A 16,246-nucleotide genomic window follows, 5' to 3' on the forward strand; every position below is an offset into this window, starting at 1 on the left:
GCAAAGAAGTCAAAATCCTCAGACTCTGGAGACACTAAAAGACACTTCCATGCTCAAGCTGAGGCCTCTGACGGGACTGGGAGTAGGGGACTCGATTTGGAAGGCACGTCGGGAGAAGAAATCCAGCGTCAACTGTCCCACATCTCCGTGATGCTGACTTGGAGGATCTCGCTGTAATACGTCGATCGATTATGGTGATGGAAACAAAATTCTCTGAATTGGTCACGAGTCGCAAATGTTGAGAAACGAATCGATTATTTGGAGTCAACAGAAAGGGAATTATCCGCTAATCCGCCTGCATTCAAAACAGAAAAACTGGAATATCTTGAAAATATGAACCTTTTGAGTTTAGAGGGATTGACGGCGGTTGGCGCTGTCATGTGCGGGGTTAATGCGCATGTTTTTCTTTTTTCTGTTTGTTTTGTTCAGGGGATTGATTGTTCCACTGATGGGGAATGTGGTCTGTATAATCTTGTTTTTGACACACAATTTTTTTTTTTATTATATCAAAATGTCAGTTGTTAGTATAAGTGGGTTATCTCTCTCCACATGGAATGTGAATGGGTTGGGGCACCCCATAAAAAGAAGGAAGGTTATTTATTTTCTTAAGCGTAAGAAATATGATATTTTGTTTCTTCAAGAAACGCACCTTTCTCCGCAGGAAGCTGAAATATTTGGGAAGATATGGGGTGGACATGTTTTCTTTAGTGCTGGCTCAAGGTAGAGTAGGGGAGTCATTATACTGATAAATAAACATCTACAATTCAAATGTCTCAAACAGATTAAAGATAAATTAGGAAGAGTCATTATTGTTTTAGCTGAAATTCAGGGGCAAAGTCTTATTTTGGCTAATATCTATTCACCTAATGCTGATGATCAGGGCTTTTTTATAGATCTTGAAGGGATGTTGCAAGCCGCTGGCACCCCTCATGATATAATATTGGGAGGAGACTTTAATCTATTGATGGACTCAGTCCTTGATCATAGTAAAAGTGTGTAAGCCCCCTAGAGCAACATTGACGCTTCACAGGATGTGTACAAATTTGGCCTTACAGATATTTGGAGACTTTTGAACCCATCTGGGAGGGACTATACATTTTATTATCAGTCCATAAGATTTATTCTAGAATAGTTTTTTTTTTTTTATATCTAAATCTCTCATTTCATCTGTTGTTGACTGCTCAATTTGAAGCATTTTAGTCTCAGATCACGCCCTGGTGAGTTTAGAGATGTTGCAACATACGGAGAAAAATAAATCATATAGTTGGTGCTTGAATGTATCCCTTTTTCAAAATCCTGAATTCCAACAAATGTTAAAGGCTGAAATTAATGTCTATATGGAGACCAATTGGTCCTCAGTATCCTCTGTGGGCGTGGCTTGGGAGGCAGTTAAGGCAGTTCTTAGGGGTCGGATCATACAGCATGCCTCGTTCACCAAAAAATCCAAAGCACGAGAACTCGTGGAGTTGGAAGAGAATAAAAGTGCCGAGGCAGAGCTGAAACACCGAATGTCATCTGATGCCCTCAGAGAATTGACTTGTTTGAAATACAGATATAATACTATTTTGTCACGGAAGGTGGAGTTTTGGTTATTCATGGCAAGACAGTCATACTTTGAGTCGGGTGACAAAGCAGGAAAACTTCTGGCTAGATATACACTATATTGCCAAAAGTATTCGCTCACCCATCCAAATAATTGAATTCAGGTGTTCCAATCACTTTCATGGCCACAGGTGTATAAAATGAAGCACCTAGGCATGCAGACTGCTTCTACAAACATTTGTGAAAGAATGGGCCGCTCTCAGGAGCTCAGTGAATTCCAGCGTGGTACTGTGATAGGATGCCACCTGTGCAACAAGTCCAGTCGTGAAATTTCCTCGCTACTAAATATTCCACAGTCAACTATCAGTGGTATTATAACAAAGTGGCAGCGATTGGGAATGACAGCAACTCAGCCACGAAGTGGTAGGCCACGTAAAATGACAGAGTGGGGTCAGCAGATGCTGAGGCGCATAGTGCGCAGAGGTTGCCAACTTTCTGCAGAGTCAATCGCTACAGACCTCCAAAGTTCATGTGGCCTTCAGATTAGCTCAAGAACAGTGAGTAGAGAGCTTCATGGAATGGGTTTCCATGGCCGAGCAGCTGCATCCAAGCCATACATCACCAAGTGCAATGCAAAGGGTCGGATGCAGTGGTGTAAAGCACGCCGCCACTGGACTCTAGAGCAGTGGAGACGCGTTCTCTGGAGTGACTAACGTTGTTCGGGGTCAGATTTGACCCCCTATTGGAAGTGAATGGGTGAGATGATAAAATCATGATTTTTTTTTTTTTGTCATATAAAATCAATAAATCTGCCACAATGCAGAACACACACAGAAATGAAGGGGTGATACTATAACACATCCACAATGCAGAACTCACATGCTCACACACACGCAGAAATGAAAGCATGAGACCAATACACATCCACAATGAAGAACACGCGCACACACACACACATCTGTTTATTGCTGTTGGTTTTATTGACAGTTTTTTTTTTTTTTTTTTATTATTAATTTCTTCTATTGAGTTATTGAATTGAGATGTTTGAAATAAATAATAGGTAACTAAAATCTTACTCTAAGTCTTATATTTGTAACACCATAGTCAGTAACATAATGTGGCATCATTGCAAAAACTGACACTTGAAAACAAAAAATAAAAATGCTGAACTTTGACAAAAATAATGATTTTTTTTAATGTCTTTGATCATGTCTAAACATATATCTAAATGCATAACTAGTCATTAGATCTGAAAACAAAAATGTAATTTCATGTCTTAAGTTTTTTTTATTGTCTCCAACAGATGGCAGTAATCCGCCCTAATGCATGACAATGTGTCCCTAAATAAAATTGTGACATGTAGTTAGTGTAAAAGTGAATTTAACATAAAATGTTTATTATTTTAAATAATATTTTTATATAAAAAATAATGGTGTTTAGTAATTTTCAGGTAAAAAAAAAAAAAAAGAAAACTCAAACCCCCCAAAACTTAACTCTTTATATCAGTGAAGTTAGTGATATAACATTTGTTTAAAAATAAAAAATAAATAAATTGATTTTGGTACAAATTACACTCAAAATTGACCCCTAACACACATCATGTAAACTTTTAACGAACAGAATACAAGGGTTAAAGGGATAGTTCAACCAAAAAGGGAAATTTTCTCATCATTTACTCACCTCTTATGCCATCCCAGATGTGTATGACTTTCTTCTGCTGAACACAAAGATTTTTAGAAGAATATTTAAGCTCTGTAGGTCCATTCAGTGCAAGTGAATGGTGACCAAAACTTTGAAGCTCCAAAAAGTACAAAGGCAGCATAAAAATAATTCATACAACTCCAGTGGTTTAATCCATGTCTTCTATATAATAGGTGTGAGTGAGAAACAGATCAATATTTAAGTCCTTCTTTTACTACAAGTCTCTACTTTCACATTCTTCTTCTTTTTGTTTTTCGGCAGTTCGCATTCTTCGTGCATATCGTTACCAACTGGGCAGGGAGGAGAATTTATTGTAAAAGACTTAAATATTGATCTGTTTCTCACCTGCTCTGATCATATTGCTTCTGAAGAGATGGATTAAATCACTGGAGTTGTATGGATTACTTTTGTGCTGCCTTTATTTTTTGAGCTTCAATATTTTGGTACCCATTCACTTGCATTGTGAGGAGCTACAGAGCTGAAATATTCTTCTAAACAATTTTGTTTGTGTTCAGCAGAAGGAAGTCAACAAAGATAAAAGAACAAAAGAAAGTAATAGAGTTAAAGTTTTTATTTAAAATTTATTGCAAAATACTCAAATTTATAAGCAGACTTGCAAATGTAGGCAGACTGACTGTGTCATGGTAGTGGGCGGTTGCTGGAGAGATCTTTTGCCACAGTTTGTTTGCTGTGATTTTCTGATTGGTTGATCTTTCTAAGGATCATGGGTAGTGTAGTTATTCAACACAAATTCCACAATTAAATGCGAGTTGAAAGTTGAAATATCGCGGACTGGTTACTTCAACAGAAGCATATACCATCGATTAACAATCTTGGAACTTAACGGTAGGTCTGTCTTTAAAGTTTTATTAGTTATCACTAATTATCAATTCCCCTATGGAAAAGATTTTTACTTCCTGAACCAGACTGTTGAATCAACATTTCCACCAAAATGCCATAGCTGCTGCAGTTAGTGTTACTATAGTTAATGTAACGTTGACACACAAAAAAAGAGTTTTTGCCAGGGCAACTGTTCTGAACTGACTGGACTGTCACCATCTGATATTTTGTTAGGGCGTAAAGGTCTCAGTTGTCTGTGATGACTAATGTGTCACTTAATGCTGAGGTTTGCCAGACCTCTCCGTGACACCGTTAGTTTAGATTATATGAACATCTAGATCATATCTAGGGCAGATTTGAGCAGCTTTGGCAGAACTGCAGTGTGTCTTAAGTGTTTACGGATCTGTGGTTCTCAATGTGGTCACTGTGTGTGCGTTTATGTCGGGATAGATGAATGTTTTGAAGTCATAGACGTAGTGTTGTAATTGATTGCCAGGATGCTTCAGTTTTATGTTGATCTCCCAGCCCATCATATGACCTCAGGTATGGACAGTGTTCATTTGTCAAAAGAGAGCAAGGGGGTAGGAACTGATCATTCAGATATGTTTTGTGAAGAATTTTAATGGATGCATTGTGAAATTTGGCATGCTAAGGCAAGTGTCCATTTTATTATTACTGTTTAAAAAATATGTTATCTAAAAATATTAGGCTGCTATAACATGCATTATTTTTCCACGTGCCGCTACGTCTCGAACTCAGTGCATGATGCAAATTTTGTCGACTTGTCCGCGTGCAGCCCAGTTTTCTAGGCACACACATCTTTGTGTGTCGTCTGCAGATGCGCCTGCCATTAACTACACTCAAAGACTATCACAAAGCAGTCATAGTGCAAATGCAGTGAAAGCATCTGTATGGGTTTGTGATTAAAGGAGTATACTTTGTAAGGCTAGAGCACACGACCATGCCCAAGATGTAATGGCACGTGAAAAAAGGAAGCACACCCTAGCCTTTAGACATTTAAATTGAAAATTTACTTTTTAAGTAGCTACTTAAGTAGCTAGATAAATGTGTATGTTTACTAGGGCTTTCAATCTTTAACATTTTTTAATCAAATTAACTGCAGTGCTGTTTAATAAATCGCAATTAATCGCATAAATTAAAGATAATTCAATAGAAATAAACAATAAAAAATAAATTAAAAAAAATGGCCTTAGAAGTCAATACATTGTTTGTTTTATCTCACTTAAATTGCATCTGTTCTGTTTATGTCAAATACTTCAATTTGATCAATTTATTAATATAAATTCTCAAGATTGAGAATTGATAATCTCTTACCATTCAAATTAAATCAACGTCAAATCATATAGTATGGAAATGCAGTATAACATTATATTGCCTTCTAAAGCCAATTTTTGTTTTGTCTTATCAATCCTTTAATCATCTGCCACAATAATGTAATGCATTTTAATGATCTGAATTATTATATATTTATAATATATATTATAATTATTTAAAAATAACTGTTTATAATTATGTAATCATATACTGAATTATATTTAAGGGTCTTTCTCACAAATATTATATATGCGATTCATTGCGAGTAATTTGATTCATCATCATATTATGTAATTTATAATCGATTGACAGCCTTAGTAAAAAAAAAAAAAAAATAATAATAATTTGCATCATGACTAATGTTTTTGGAAGTATTTTTAATCAATTTAATACATCCTTAGGAAACAGAAGCATCAATTTCTTTCAAAAACAAAAATATCTTAAGAGTTCTAAGACTTTGAAATGGTTGTGTAGCTACAGTTCCTCAGCATCTAATACTGTATATCTCTACGTCTCTTCTCCCTCTGTTTTTCTGTCCTTGCCCCCTCTCTTTTCCCATCTATCTTTCTTTGGTTCATTCTGCAGCATTTCTAGCTGTGGGTCCTTCCTCCTACACCTCCTCTAAAGGTAACATGCTGTCTCTGTCTTCCACTCTTTTCTTCCACTGTCTTTCCTAGTGCTTGCCTCTATTTTTTTAAGCAAGTAGTTGGCCGCATGTCGTCCGCATGTCTGGTTTGATGCGTGTTAACTAGGTTGTAGTAGAGCAGAACTTTATAAAACTCATTTGAAAGCGGTCACATAATGAAAATAAAAAAAATGATTTTTCTTGCTCTATGTACAATGAGTAGTATGTAGACACAACAAAAATGTCCTCCCCCATCCATTACTGTTAATATTAATAAACTGCTTTTAAATAAATGCTTTTGGTGCAGGACATTATATGATAACATTTACTGTTAAATATGGCCCTTTACAGTTCCATTGTCTGAATAATGTACAATTTAATAGTCTAGAGTAGAGGGAGCCTAGGTAGCTCAGCGAGTATTGATGCTGACTACCACACCTGGAGTCGCGAGTTCGAATCCAGGGCGTGCTGAGTGACTCCAGTCAGGTCTCCTAAGCAACCAAACTGGCCCGGTTGCTAGGGAGGGTAGAGTCACATGGGGTAACCTAGTCGTGGTCGCGATTAGGGGTTCTCGCTCTCAATAGGGCACGTGATAAGTTGTGCGTTGATCGCGGAGAGTAGCATGAGCCTCCACATGCTGTGAGTCTCCACGATGTTACGCACAGCGAGCCACATGATGAGATGCGCAGATTGACTGTCTCAGAAGTGGAGGCAAATGAGACTTGTCCTCCACCACCCGGATTGAGGTGAGTAACCGCGCCACCACGAGGACCTACTAAGTAGTGGGAATTGGGCATTCCAAATTGGGAGAAAAGGGGATAAAATAAAAAATAAATAAAAATAAAACAGTCTTTGTCGAATAATATTTAGAGCCATTTTTGTAGTACATTGCATGCAGGTTGGATTGAATATGAATAAATGTGGTAATTTGCACTGTTGTGTGTGTGTGTGTGTGTGCAGTGCATGTAATATGGTGTCTGGGTGGTAAAACACTTCCTGTATTGGTTTGTCTTGCCGAACAGAGCTTTTTCTTTACCTGTTTTTGTGGGACTGATTATATTTTCTATTTGAGAAAGACCGATATATCGGTTCTACCAATTTATCGTTGCTTATAGTTGCTTTTTGAACTGAGTTATCGGCAAAAATCTATTCCGATAGTTGCAGATAGGATGTTTTTTTTTTTAATCTTTTTTTTTTTTATTCCTATTCCTCCATGGAGGATGAATATTCTTAGTTCTACAGTGTAACAGTGGCCTCTAGAGGTGAAATAAAATCACATGGGGATTTGCTGTATCTGAATCTTCCGTCACTGGCAACTTTCCATATTTTTATCCTCATTTTCAATGCATATTTTGTTATTTTGATTAATCAAGTATTCTAAATCAAAGCGAGGGCTTCGAAATAAAATGCTTAAATTGGTAAATATATATAAAAAGCTTAATTTTGTAAATACTTAAATATAGTTCATTGTAACAGAGCCAAGTCTCTGTCATTTCAAGTTAAGAGTCCCAGGTGTGCTTTGGGCTTGTTTATTGTTAAATGTCCCACTTTATGCACCATATCTTAATTTTTTTCTGGTTATTATTGGGATTTTGATTGAACAATAAACTACATCTCTGATTTTATTCATTTTGGACTCATAGTAACAAAATACTAAGATTTTTTTTTAACATTCTATAAATCAATTTTAATAACTATCGGCAGATTAATCAGTTATCTGCCTTTTCTTTCTCGCTGAAGTTCTGAGTGCTGATCGGGTGGAGCAGATGACCAAGACCTACAATGACATCGATGTGGTCACACACCTACTGGACGAAGTGAGTCATGTGGTTGGTCAGCTAATTGTGAGGAGAAAGTGCTTTGATTGAAATGGTCCCTGATTGGCTATCTGATGTTTTATGATTTCACAGAGGGATCGGGATCTGGAATTGGCCGCTCGGATTGGTCAGTCCCTGTTGCAGAGGAATCACGTACTTCAGGAACGGAATGAATCATTGGAAGAGCAGCTAGCGCAGACCGTAGACCAGGTACAACACGCACCAACGCGGAAAGGCACATGCAGTACATGTAAACAAATTCTGAATAAACATGTAATCTGCACATCCAGTGTATGTTAGTGAGTTACTGCAAGTAACAATGCTACTAACTTGATAAATTTGTCAGTAGCATAACTAATTTAAATAATTGTGTAATTTTTACAGTTATTTTCTGGAACAAGTAGTCAAAGATGCCGTGTCCGTTTAAAAGAACTTCAACTTTTAAAAATGGCGTTTCAAGACACATACATTTTGTTCCATTCGTTATGCTTTTTTGAATGCAAGAACCTGTTCATTCTGACTATAAATGTCCCCTAAAAGAGATCCTCATTTCTTTTGCTCCACACAAATGCTGCTAATTTAAAAAAGAAAAAAGTTTGGGGGCCTGGGTAGCTCAGTAAGTAAAGACGCGAACTACCACACCTGGAGTCACAAGTTCGAATCCAGGGCATGCTGAGTGACTCCAGTCGGGCTTCCTAAGCAACCAACTGACCCAGTTGCTAGGGTGGGTAGAGTCACGTTGGGTTAACCTCCTCGTGGTCGCTATAATGTGGTTCTCGCTCTCAGTGGGGCGTGTGGTGAGTTGTGCGTGGATGCCGCAGAGAATAGCGTGAAGCCTTCACACGCTCTAGGTCTCCACAGTAACGTGCTCAACAAACCACATGATAAAATGCGCGGATTGACTGTCTCAGTTGCAGAGACAACTGAGATTCGTCCTCTGCCACCCGGATTGAGACGAGTCACTACACCACCACGAGGACCTAGAGCACATTGTGAATTGGGCACTCCAAATTGGGGAGAAAAGGGGTGATATATATATATATATATATATATATATATATATATATATATGTGTGTGTGTGTGTGTGTGTATATATATATATATATATATATATATATATATATATATATATATATATATATATATATATATATATATATATATATTTTTTTTTTTATTATACATAGTTACATAATTACAAATATATTATCCATTAAATGGCTTCAATTTAGTATTAACTACTTTTTCAGCAGGGTAGCTTGACTGTAGTTTAACTACTTTACATTATGAGTAGCTTGCTGTTCGGCAAGTTACATTTGCATTACATTAGATTAACACTGATACCCACAATCTTTGTCTCGTTCTCTTAGGTTCATCAACTTCAACATGAATTGGGAAAGAAAGATGAACTCCTGCGCATGGTCGCGAGCGCCAGCGAGGAGAGTGAGACCGACTCCAGCTGCTCCACGCCGCTACGCCACCCACCACCTGCAGGATCCGCTCTCGCCCTCAGCCAGCTGGAGGCGCTACAGGCCAAACTACAAGAGCTGGAGGAAGAAAATTTCTCTCTGAGATCAGAGGTATGTGTGCATTTAATGTCTTTCAACTCAGGGCCGGTAATAAGATGCAATCTTTCGGGGAACTTTTTGATCTTTTGGGTGGGCAAGTGGTTGTCTCTTCATTGGACCTGGAGGGGGGCCTTAAACTCGGCCATGTTTTAACTGTTATTTTAGGAGTGTTAGATCGTTTTTATAAAAGAATGGACGTGACTGTGAGCTCTGATGATCTGCAGGCCTTTCAGCTGAAGAAAGAGACAGTCACATACGAAGAGAAAGAACAACAATTGGTGAACGATTGTGTTAAAGAGCTACGTGAGTATCTGAATATTTAGACATTCTGCTTTTGTAACAAACTTCTGTCTTGCTGTCTACCGTCTAGATCGGCAGCTACCTTCTAAGGGGCCATTCACACAGAATACAGCGTTATTTTCTTCCGGCTGCACTGTTTTTTCCTCTTTTCTGTGCAAGCATGTACTAAACAGACATCTTTGACCATTGCACCACATCTTGCTGTTTTTTTCAGCATCTTGTGCTTTTATGACGATGTGTCAATTTAAAAGAGCTTCGGACTGGGGGGCCTGGGTAGCTCAGCGAGCACTGACACTGACTACCACCCCTGAAGTCGCGAGTTTGAATCCAGGGTGTGCTGAGTGGCTCCAGCCAGGTCTCCTAAGCAACCAAATTGGCCGGGTTGCTAGGGAGGGTAGAGTCACATGGGGTAACCGCCTTGTGGTCGCGATCAGTGGTTCTCGCTCTCAATGGGGCGCGTGGTAAGTTGTGCATGGTTCGCGGAGAGTAGCATGAGCCTCCACGTGCGGAGTCTCCGCGGTGTCGTGCACAACGAGCCACGTGATAAGATGCGCGGATTGGTGGTCTCAGAAGCGGAGGCAACTGAGACTTGTCCTCCGCCACCCGGATTGAGGTGAGTAATCGTGCCACCAAGAGGATCTACTAAGTAGTGGGAATTGGGCATTCCAAATTGGGAGAAAAGGGGATTAAAAAAATGTATGAAAAAAAAAAGAGCTTCGGATTTTAAAAACATGCCTTGCGCCACCTGCATTCTGTTCCATTGGTTGCACTGTTAGCTTTTTTTAATGCAAGAATGCGTACCGCGTGAACGCCCCCTAAGGTAGCATCCTAACTGAAATAGAACCTCACAATGACTGATTTAAAATGCTCTACAACTCAACTCTCTCAACTAATGATCACGCATCCCACACAAACAGTGCATTAAGCACATGAGAGAGACTTGACTAACTGTTCATTTCAGTTAGGGTGGGAAATTAATACCCGCCACCAGCAAGTGTATTTTTCACATTGGCGGATGTTTTTCGCATCTACCAGCCTGTCACAGATTGGCCTTTGACAAAAAATGCTGTTGTTTGATTACAATGGCACACTGTCGTTGAAGTAACACAAGATTTAAAGTAATATTCCAAGTACAATACAATCAATAAAAATTTTAAAAAATAAATAAGAACAAAACAAAATTAAAAAATAAAGCAAAAAAAATCATTTCGACTCATCCTTCATTTTCTTGTTACAGTGAGGCACTTACAATGGAAGTGCATGAGGCCAATTTTTGGAGAGTTTAAAGGCAGAAATGTGAAGCTTATAATTTTATAAAAGCACTTAAATTCTTTTAAAACGCGTGTATTCTTATTTGAGCTGTAAAGTTGTATAAATTGTCGTTTTTACCATCGTTTTAGGTTTTATGGCGTTACATCGTCATGGCAATGAAGTTGTAAAAATTGGATATAACTTTACACAGAAAAGGTTAGTAAGAGATTTTATCACAGTAAAAATGTAATATGTATAATTTTATGTCTTTATGCCTTGTATACTTTTAAACAGTGAGTATTTTAACGTTTACGGATTGGCCCTCATTCACTTGTAAATGCCTCATTGCAACCCAGATAATTTATTTTTATTTATTTATTTTTTATGAAAAGGAGGGACGAGATTTTTTGTTGTAAACAACATTATGCCACAGATGCTGTCGATTGAGGTTAACTTGTATTGAACCCAGAATATTCCTTTAAGTTTTGACGAACATGCAAAAGACTTCTTCATAGCATATTTTTGTCTTATACACGAGCGTGAACTGGTGTGGTTTGCTTAAAATGTACTGTAAGAACACTCATTTTAAGAGTATGTGTGTGTGTTTCAGGTGAGTCCAATAGTCAGATAGTAAGTCTTACAGATGAACTGTCTAAAAAGAACGAGGATTTACTGAGACATCAGGAGGAGATCGCGCAACTCCTCTCACAGATCGTAGAGCTCCAACACAGAGTCAAAGAGGTCAGAAGACACAATACATAACACATGATACAACAGTTATTTCCTGTCTGCCACTGTAGACACAGTTAGGGCTGGGCATCAATACAGATTACATGATTTGATTCGATTCTGGTTCACAAGCTCTTTCACTGGTTCACGATTTTATTATATTATGATTCATTTGGGTATATTTCAGTTATAATGTCCATTTTGCCCTTTTTTTTTTTTTTTTTTTTGCTGATAAAGTAAATTTTTGCCTATCGGCAACAATTAATCGGTAAAACCGATATATCTGTCTACCTTGATACAATTTGATAAGAATCAGATTCATCTGGGTATATTTCAGTTACAGTGTCCATTTTGCCAATTTGTTTTGCTGATAAAGTCCATTTTTGCCTATGGGCAACAATTAATCAGTATAAGCGATATATTAGTCTACCTCGATATGATTTAGATTCTGATTCAACAATTAATCGTTATAAGCGATATATCAGTTTACCCCTATACAGTTTGATCAGATTTTGATTCATTTGGTTATATTTCTGTTATAATGTCCTTTTTGCTAATTTTTTTGCTAATAAAGTCCATTTTTGCCTATCGGCAACGATTAATTTGTAAAACCGATATATCGGTCTAACTCAATACGATTTGATTAGATTCTGATTCATTTGGGTATATTTCAGTTACAGTGTCCTTTTTGCCAAGATTTTTTGCTGATAAAGTCCATTTTTGTCTATTGGCAACAATTAATCGGTAGAACCGGTATATCGGTCTATCTCGATACGATTAGATTCTGATTAATTTGGGTATGTTTCAGTTATAATATCCTTTTTGCCTATCTGCGATGATTAATTGGGTAAAACCGATATATCATTCTATCTCGATACGACTTGATTAGATTCTGATTCATTTCAGTATACTTAAGACAAAGTATATATTGTATAAATATACAGTCATGTATGTACATGTTTGAGTACATCTGTGTGTTGTTGGTTTGTCAGTTGGCGCTTGAGAAAGAGGAGTTGAGAATTCACCTTCAAGCCTCAAAGGAAGCCCAACGGCAACTCACTGCTGAGGTAAACATCTACACACACATGTTTGGAGTATGCACTGCATCAGTAACATACAGTTAGCTTAAACAAAACTACGTCTAAAAATCTGGGTTAAGATTCTGACTGCAGAGTTAAAAAAACACTCCGGTTTTTAAAGACCTTGTTTGGATTTATCCACTTGATTTAAAGTTTTAACCCTTTAAACTGATGTTTGCAAGTGTTAAGACAAAGCAGCTTAAGTCACTGTGACTAGGAAAAGCCATGAAGTCGTGTAACTTCATTCATGTGAGGTATTGTTGTGGTTTTCTTATCTGCGATTGACACTATATTATCGTTGCACTTAGGCAGAACTTATGAAATATCACAATAAAGTCTGGAGTGTTGTAACAGGGGCTACGGTCATGGTGACAGAATGTTAGTTAACGAACAATGCCGTGACCATTTCACGGGAAAATGATAACATCTTTTATCTCTTGCTGTATTATTATGCTCTCTGGTTTATTATAACAAATTGCAGCACCCTGCACAATATAAACGTGTGTGTTAGTTGAAGGAGCTGGCGGACAGGAATGATGAGTGTGTGGGAATGTTACATGAGTCTCAAGAGGAGATCAAGGACCTACAAAGTAAGAACACACCGTCTGCAAGCCTGCGCAGACACATGCCTTATGGACTGTACCCAATGGTGAGAAACACATTCTTTACTCTTTCCAAACCCTTTTATATGATTCTCCCTCATATTCGTTTCATTTGCTTACATTTAAATTAGAGGTCGACCGATAGTGGATTTTGCCAATACTGATAACTAAAGTGGTGGAAAAACCATTTAACTATTAATCAGCTGATAGTTTTTTATTTTATTTTTTTATCGATTTATAGAATTAAAAAAAAAAAATCTTAGTCTTTCCTAACTATGACGGGCACACACCCAAGAGTACATAAATTAATAAATTCCCAGATGCAGTTTATTGTTCAACTGAAATCCCAATAATAACCAAAACAAATGGAGATTTGGTGCATAACATCAGTCTTTACTATGAACAAGCCCGAAACACACCAGTGACTCTTATTTTGAAGACTTGGAGACTTGGCTCTGTTATAAAGCTTAATAGTTTTGTAGGTATATCAAATTAAGCTTTTTATAGCCTATATATTCACAACATGAAGGATTTTATATATATATATATATATATCAGTGGCGATTTCTCAGGGCCAGCAAAGCCTTCTCTGCGGGCCTAACATGCCAAATAAATAAATATTTTTCATCCTTTCATTCTCAATCACCTTTTTGCCTATGTATTTTTAATCGCTTTCCACTCTTAATTAAGCTACAAACAAATAGAGAAAAATTAAAAGTTTATCCAGTCAGAATTTATTCCTTGTTGCTTACAAGCGAAGCGTGACAACTGTTTCACAAATCGCATGCCCGAATCCGAAGCACAATTTTTTTGCTAATAAAGCGCGAGTTTGAGCTCCACCCCCTCAGGCCTTCAGAATTTCTACAGAATCCCTCAACAGTGCAAATGAATGAGCAACTAAAGTCAGATTGTCAGATTCATCAGCCAATCAGATTGATTTATTTGTTCTTGGTGGGTGTGATCTTTAGGATATGTCCCGGTCGAGGCCTTCTAGCTGGCCTTGAGTGACGCAATCAAGCTTTAAGTTATGTACCTAATTTGAAAGCAAAAAGCACAAGATCTTGCTGACGAGTCAGCTGTCATTACTGCTGGTATTGCTGTTGAGAAAGAGATCCTTATGGATTTAAAAACACGAGATGTTCTGCATGTTCTCTTAATTTATTAAACAGGAAAGGGGGGCTGATTTTCACTTAAGGTAAATTGGTAAGTGCTTTTTGCATTGTTATAGCAACATCAGGAGTTTTATAAGTGTGAATTAGGCTGCTTGAGCATTCAGTGTCAGATCAAGTTTTGAAAAGTAGTGCTGTGTTCCATTCAACTCGGAAAGTCGGATTTTACAACTTCCTACTAGGAAAAGTGCAATGGAATGCATTTTTAAGTCAGAATTACAACTTGTAGGCTCGTGTAGAAATTCTCAACTCCGATTTCGCCGAGATGCAGGGGCATGATGTCACACAAACATGTCGACACTCAGGGAGATATACAAAGTAAGTGATAAACATTCACTTTAAGTTATGTCGATAAATGAGTTCGTTGCCACATTACATGATATTAAACTTGTTTAACAAACGCCTGCAGAAACAGGTGTATAAAACATTATAATCTCTTTTGATAATCGTACACCTGAAGCACAAATGCTAGCGCTGCAGCATTGTTTATTTAATTCTGATTAAATTACTACTACAGCACAAAATTGTTTACAAGAGCACAAAGTTCTTCATAGATCTAGCCTCTTAATTTTGCTCTCAAAGTGCACCAGATTGATGCATTTAACTTTAAAATGTACAAAATTGTCTTCCGGGGGAGCATGCCACCTGACCCTCCTTGAGGGTCTGAGGTCCACACACCACAGTCTCACAAAATCCTGTGGGAAACACTGGATGAGGCAATATTCACATCAGGTGTGCCTCGTCATCCGCTGCGCAAACGAGGCTTATTCAGTTGCATCTCTCCTTTCTCCTGCCCACTCCCATTGTGAGCCTGGCTTAAGGATGGCCCTCTGAGGCGGGGTGACGAAAACAAGAGGGAGAGGCTGGTCGTTTTACCACAGTATTTATTACTGTGTGTGTGTGTGTGTGTGTGTGTGTGTGTTTTATGAGGAATAAGGTGTATTATTATTTACAAGATATTAAGTTGGAGACACAGTGTATGTGCTGGAAGATACATTTCTATATAGTCATATTTTTCTTTGCATGCTCTCGGTTCAGTTTAGACCACTTAATTATCTAATAAAAATAACCAAATTTAATTGAGGATAAAAATATGGATCCTCTAGCACCAGCCACATAGGAACAAAGTAATAAAGAAAAAAAAACTGCATAGATTTTTGCCAATAACTGATAAGTTTTGAAAAGCAGTATGTCGGTCTACTGCTAGGTTCCATTCACATCTACTGCTTTTAAAGGTGCACTTTTTTTCCAAATTAAAAAACTTTTAATCCTTAAAAAATTAATTGTAATTTTGAAACACATGTATAAAATCATGAGCACGCACATGAGAAGAAGACAATCATATCAGTAACCTTATAAAAAGCCATTTTATTCTACATGGAGAGGGTCCCCTCATGGGGGTGTCCATGCTAAGATCACATGATCAGCCGAATATACTTGCTTAATCTGTTATTAGACACTTTCACTCATGGGTTCAATTTATCATGGCTGACTGTGAATGGTGAATTTCTACAATGGCAGCAGCATCTGAAAACTGTTGTGTTTGAATGATGCGGCATCCGCACCCCTATGTGTCAGCGCAAGATCAAGAAAACATGCATAAAAAATTGCTCAGTGCACCTTTAATATAAGCGAATTTGGGAACACTTTACTTGAAACCTGTACACATAAATCATTAGAAAGGTAT

At 37.6% G+C, this 16,246-nt stretch overlaps 1 protein-coding gene across 2 annotated transcripts in view; it reads left to right on the top strand.

Annotated features, from left to right (window-relative positions):
- The window catches only part of LOC127448662 (trafficking kinesin-binding protein 2-like), a 35,810-nt gene that overhangs the window by 11,553 nt on the left and 8,011 nt on the right, over positions 1–16,246 (top strand). The window contains exons 4-11 of one of the 2 annotated variants that reach the window (XM_051711361.1): positions 6,004–6,045; positions 7,784–7,860; positions 7,954–8,070; positions 9,232–9,441; positions 9,654–9,732; positions 11,591–11,721; positions 12,702–12,776; positions 13,300–13,437. In XM_051711361.1, the coding sequence (XP_051567321.1) occupies positions 6,004–6,045; positions 7,784–7,860; positions 7,954–8,070; positions 9,232–9,441; positions 9,654–9,732; positions 11,591–11,721; positions 12,702–12,776; positions 13,300–13,437 (869 nt within the window). The remainder of the gene's footprint in view (positions 1–6,003; positions 6,046–7,783; positions 7,861–7,953; positions 8,071–9,231; positions 9,442–9,653; positions 9,733–11,590; positions 11,722–12,701; positions 12,777–13,299; positions 13,438–16,246) is intronic. The other variant, XM_051711362.1, reaches the window with a different exon arrangement.

Source organism: Myxocyprinus asiaticus, chromosome 12 (assembly GCF_019703515.2).
Source record: "Myxocyprinus asiaticus isolate MX2 ecotype Aquarium Trade chromosome 12, UBuf_Myxa_2, whole genome shotgun sequence".
NCBI lineage: Eukaryota > Metazoa > Chordata > Actinopteri > Cypriniformes > Catostomidae > Myxocyprinus > Myxocyprinus asiaticus.